Genomic DNA, 6,000 nt, shown 5'->3' with positions numbered 1-6,000 from the left:
GAGTGTGTGAGGTTGTTTGTCTCTATGTGACCCTGTGATGGACTAGTGACCTGTCCAGGGTATACCCCTGCCTTTCACCCAAAGAGAGCTGGGATAGGCTCCAGCAGATCCCTGTGACCTTAAATAGGAATAAGTAGGTATAGATAATGGATGGAATCTCTGCATCCTCCCAGGGTCAAAGGTTATCTTAGAGCTAAAGGTCATCTAAGTTTCAGAGATGCCATGAATGCTTAATTTTAAGAGAATAACTAGGTTAACATATAAGTGTGTGAACAAGTATTTTATTTTATTTTTTTAGTAGTAATTATCTGAGTGCTGTATTTATATTTTTTGTTTTTATGGTTTAACCAGGACCTCAGTACTAGTTTCCACCCCAAATATCACATATTTTGGAAGGACAATACAATCCTTTTTCTATTTTAAAGCATGTCCACTTCTATATTTGTTTCATATGTACAGTACTGCACAAACGTTTTAGGCACTAAAAATTCACAGGAGATGCTTCTAATATAAATTAAATATAGGCACCTTGGCCGCTGCAGTTCTTCTTCTTAAGGCTGTCCCAGTGTTTCTGTCTCTTCATGTGATCCCAGACTGACTCCACACTGCCCATATTAGGGCTCTGTGGGGGTCAGACCATCTGCTGCAGGACTCCTGGTTCTTCTTGCCTCTGACAATAGTTCTTCATGAACTGTAATGGATTCTTTATGGGCTTATTGTCCTGCACAATCAGACACCCGATCACATTGTGTAATAAGAATCTAAAACACCTGCATACCAAATATACATACCATACCATATATTTTTCTGACATACCAGAGAGCTTTGGAGAACTACTTTGGGTGGTTGGTCAACAATAATGAGCTGAGACAAGATTGGATGTTTTATTTAATTTTTTTTATAGGAAAGAACAAATGTCACTAAAAATCTGCACAATCTCTTGAAAAACAACACATTAAAAAAAAAACATATCTACCCAAACGTTGTTCACCTGTGTTGTAGAAATATTTATATTTCCTGAAAAAGGCGTTGGGTTGTCCAACTGGTCCTGGAGTACTAAGAGCCTTCTGCCCCTCTGCTCTTCAGCAGGCTGAACTGGGGAGAAGACAGAGTCATGGAAAGGATGGGTAACTTTGCTCAGCTTCACTGTCGAGCTCTACTCAATAGTGGTACTGAAACACAGATTAGTCACAAAGAAAGCTGCTTCTAACATCTATGTTTCTCCATATTTTCCTCTCTAATCCATAAACTGGTCATACACTGATGGCAACACTTCCTCTCCTATTCTTTCCTACCTTTTCAAAACATTTCACTTCTTCTTCCCTCCCATGGTCAAGTTCTCACTTTTCTTTTTCTGCACCTGAAGGGAACATTACTTGTTATCAGTCACAAACAGTACCAAGGAAAATTAAATGCACAGAAATCCTCTAACCTCATTCATAGCATCATCGATCTGCTTGAGTTCTTCATATCGATCTCTTGACTCTCTGAGTGGCTGCACCATTGCCTCCTCAATCTGTGGAAACAGCTAGTACACACACACACCGTGTGTCAGTATCATCACTGCACATCCCATACAACCTTGTGTTTATATTAGTGCTGTCAATCGATTAAAAACAAATTAACTAATTAATCGCATGGTCCTCCAAAAATTAATCGCGATTAATTTAAAATATTGTACATGTAATGTATTGCTGACTACTTCCTGTTTGGTGACGATGATTTCCGGTTTTTATATTAAACACAAGTCTCACGCTACCTCCCGCATCGTTCCTGTCTTAGCTTAACTTATACACAATATAAGTACATTACATGGTGTCAGAAAGCTGTCAAGAACAGTAACCACGTAGCAATGACCAGGCAGTTTGACCACCCGAAGACTGACTGGGACGCCGCAGATGCCGAATCGGTCACTAAACCACATGGGGGATCTGAAGAGTTCCAAAAGAGTGCTCAGGACCTACTCAAACCACAAGATAAAGCCAGTTGCTGCAGTTGACCTTCCACTAAAGTTAGTGATGGGCAAATGATACCGAGGCTTGTGTCACTCTTTCTGAAGCGGAGTGATTCGAAACACTGTGTCGAAGCTTGTATAAAAACACCAGTGTCACGTGATGTTCGAAGCTTCGAACGTCATCACTGTTTCGCTTCGCGCTTCATTGCTTCAAAATGTTTCAAAGCTATTCATTGGCTCATAGTCTTTCAGTGTGTGTCATTGGCTCATGGCGTTTCAATGCATTCTGAGGCAATGACAGCTTGACAGGTTTGACAGATTTGAGTGGTTTGGTGCCATATCAGCTATATAACAAGCATCGCTCCGGGTAAGCGAATCACTTTTGTCTTGCAAGCGTATCGTGTTGTGTGTGTTGCATAGTTCGTCTACAGACTAGCAACAGACTAGCTATAGTTTAACACACCTAAAAACTAACTAAACTCTAAACAATTCATTAACTGCTACATTCCGGTACTAGTCAAGTACCTTTCTATTTTGACTGGTATTTAGTGCTATTTCCTGACTTAGCACTCGTTAGCCTACCGGTTAGCTTAGCTAGCTAGTTAGCTTAGCTAACATGGCCTCTCCCTCTCTCTGTCTTTCTTGCTCGGTGTGCCACATGTTTAGTTATTCCTCTGCCTCCTTTAGCAATAATGATACCTGTAATAAGTGTAAGGTTCTGTTAACCTTGGAGGCGAGGATCACTGATTTGGAAGCGCGGCTCCGCAACACACCCGCTGAGAAACCGACTCTGATAATTGGCGATTCCATAGTCAGGAACGTGAAAATAGAGATACCAGCGACCATAGTGTGGTAGAAATTTCTTTAAGTTTGAGAGTTGCCAATTCTCAGAAAACAACCACAAGTGTGATGAATCATCTCAGTTTAATCACGGGCCCGGAGAGGACGTCCTTGCAGAAAGTCCTCTCCCGTCTGTGTTAAAAGACCAGTTTATATACATTTTGACAAGAAAGGGGTGGACTAATCTTGAACAGACTCCACGTTTGTTCAGGTACTATCTTCAGTCTTCTTACCATCAAAGAAACAAATTGTTGGCAGTTATTTACAACTTCCTACCCTAAAACACTAAACCAATAAAACAGACAGAACCACATACCATGAAAGGGTCAAGCAAACATTCAGCCCCCACATTGGTTTAAGTTAGTGACCATTTGCTCTGTTGTAAAATCCTCACATTCCCCCCTTTTGACACAAAGTGTCAACACAATTATAATTACCAATCAAAGGGAAAAAAACATTACATTATTAGTCAGGGTATTTCTTTAGCACTGTCATCATATGGGTTTCCTGAGGTCCAATCATTCAATTGTATGTCATCAGTCTTTGTTGATTCAGTTATAGGATATGTGTCCATGTCCTTTAAAGTGTGAAACTGTTCTCTTTGAAGCTGATTCTGAACAAATCCTTGGTTTCCCTGACATCTCCTTGCATTGTTCTGTCGAGATCGCAGGCTCCTTCTGCGAGGTTGTGTAGTTTTCTGCTGGTGAGCGGAGAATTTTATTTTTTTACCCGGTCCATGTCTGACTCCTCTCGGTTTCTTTCTGCGTGTAAGACATGTGTCCATACATTTTTCAGTCTTTGTTTCCCAGCCGACACATGACATCATGACGCAGCTCCTTGGGCCAGGTTGAGATATTTATTAATGCAGTTTTCCACAGGTGACAGTATGCCGCATTATCCGGAGTGTGCAGCGAATACAGTCACCATGCGGGTGCAATAATCAGCTGGAAACTCACCCCCCTTTTGTCCAGTATCATGAATCTGAAACCAGCAGACTCTCAGAGGAATTGCAGTCCGCACAGCTTCATCCAAGGTGTCCATCGTAGCGGTGAATTGTTGTGACCCCACTGGTGCTGTGTTGTGGGTCTGATGTGTCCCCATCGGAGTTTGACGAACCTGTAACACATAACTTCTACTTTCTCACCCTACATTTCAATTTTACCTTCTTATTCTCCTCAACATCACTTCTCTAACTTTACCCTTAATTCTGCAGCAGATTTTTCTTACTTCTATTTCTGCCTCCCTTTCTCACTCTTGAAAAGAGTGCCAATTTATTTCTTCCTTCTTTGTTTTCCTTCTTTCACTTCCTCTTCTCCTTCTCAACAACATTCTATAACCACATTTTTAACCCATTTATCTACCATCATTTAGCACTGGGGCTGGTGCTTACACTTTCATTGGGCTTATAACACACACACAATATTTTCTCATTCACACTGATCTTCCCATCTCATCGTATGGTCAGATCTTATCAGACAAACACTAACTTTGGGTAACTTTCTTCAGCCAGGTAGTTTGTATGACACTTTCGTTCCGAGCAACGTACCCTTATTGTACACACATTGTGCATACAAGACACTGAAGGAGTCACCACAAAGCTTATAAAATTATCACCTCATTCATATGCCCAGTTCATGATATGGGACAAATTCTAAGGTGGTTCTTATAGACAATAATAGTTCACTTCTTATAATAACATCTTACTCCTCATAGACAATAGCGTACTTCTCATTAACAATAGCTTACTTCTCATTTAACAACATTGTCGTATTTCTCATTAACAATAGCTTACTTCTTATTTAACAGCTTAGTTCACATTAACAACATTATCGAACTTCTCATTAACAATCAGAGCTTACTTCTTCAGTACTGTCTTAATTTTTTCATGTTTGCCACGTATGGGTCGTTTCCTTAATAAACCATATGGCTTCCCGAAGGAAGACTTACGTTTGTAATCCTCAGCCAGTGGGGTTTTCTCGTTGTTTCTTTTTTTTTTTCTTCTTTTTTGTTTTTTGTTTTTTAGGATTATTTTTTCATCATCTGGCGTCTGTCCCTCAGACACACTGGTCTCATTACCAGGAGGGATTACAAAGATCACGTGATTACCAAACACACACACCTAGGGTTTTTCATTTTGACGCAGACCAAAAACATAAATCAACACTTAACAGACATACACAAGAAATGATTCATAACACTGTACTCACTTATCAAATGAATGGAGCATCCACTGTCCGCCACCCGTTCTGACCTCAGGCGGGATTCCAGCCCTCCGTTTGTCGGAGCGGAACTTTCCCTTCATTTTTAAATTTTACCACCGGTGGTTCCTTCGGTCCAGAACAAGCGCCGGTCAGTGGCCTGTCCATCCCATCCTCGTCGCCAAATTGTGGTAGAAATTTCTTTAAGTTTGAGAGTTGCCAATTCTCAGAAAACAACCACAAGTGTGATGAATCATCTCAGTTTAATCACGGGCCTGGAGAGGACGTCCTTGCAGAAAGTCCTCTCCCGTCTGTGTTAAAAGACCAGTTTATATACATTTTGACAAGAAAGGGGTGGACTAATCTTGAACAGACTCCACGTTTGTTCAGGTACTATCTTCAGTCTTCTTACCATCAAAGAAACAAATTGTTGGCAGTTATTTACAACTTCCTACCCTAAAACACTAAACCAATAAAACAGACAGAACCACATACCATGAAAGGGTCAAGCAAACATTCAGCCCCCACATTGGTTTAAGTTAGTGACCATTTGCTCTGTTGTAAAATCCTCACAATAGTCAAATGTATTCCTGGGGCCAGAGCGGGTGACATTGAGTCACATCTGAAGCTGCTGGCTAAGGCTAATCGTAAATATGGGAAAATTATTATTCACTTCGGCAGCAATGACACCCGATTACGCCAATCGGAGGTCAGTAAAATTAATGTTGAGTCGGTGTGTAACTTTGCTAAATTAATGTCGGACTCTGTAGTTTTCTCTGGACCCCTCCCCAATCTGACCAATTCAATTCAATTCAATTTTATTTGTATAGCGCCAAATCACAATACAAATCATCTCAAGGCACTTTACAAAAACTAAAACTAAAAACCCAAAAATTCCCTTATGAGCAAGCACTTGGCGACAGTGGAGAGGAAAAACTCCCTTTAACGGAAGAAAAAACCTCCAGCAGAACCGGGCTCAGTTTGGGCGGCCATCTGCCTTGACCGGTT

At 40.8% G+C, this 6,000-nt stretch overlaps 1 protein-coding gene across 1 annotated transcript in view; it reads right to left on the bottom strand.

Moving 5' to 3' along the window:
* Positions 1 to 870: 870 nt before the first annotated feature.
* pde9aa (phosphodiesterase 9aa) overlaps positions 871 to 6,000 on the bottom strand; it is a 35,195-nt gene continuing 30,065 nt past the window's right edge. The window contains exons 14-16 of the mRNA XM_026296379.1: positions 1,433 to 1,528; positions 1,296 to 1,360; positions 871 to 1,095 (exon numbers count right to left, since the gene is read on the bottom strand). Of these exons, the coding sequence (XP_026152164.1) occupies positions 1,310 to 1,360; positions 1,433 to 1,528 (147 nt within the window). The 3' untranslated portion in view covers positions 871 to 1,095; positions 1,296 to 1,309. The remainder of the gene's footprint in view (positions 1,096 to 1,295; positions 1,361 to 1,432; positions 1,529 to 6,000) is intronic.

The sequence above is a fragment of the Mastacembelus armatus genome, chromosome 21 (assembly GCF_900324485.2).
Source record: "Mastacembelus armatus chromosome 21, fMasArm1.2, whole genome shotgun sequence".
In the NCBI taxonomy this organism is placed as follows: Eukaryota; Metazoa; Chordata; class Actinopteri; order Synbranchiformes; family Mastacembelidae; genus Mastacembelus; species Mastacembelus armatus.
Note: the sequence above shows the minus strand (reverse complement) of the source record. Positions and strands in the feature narration are given on the sequence as shown.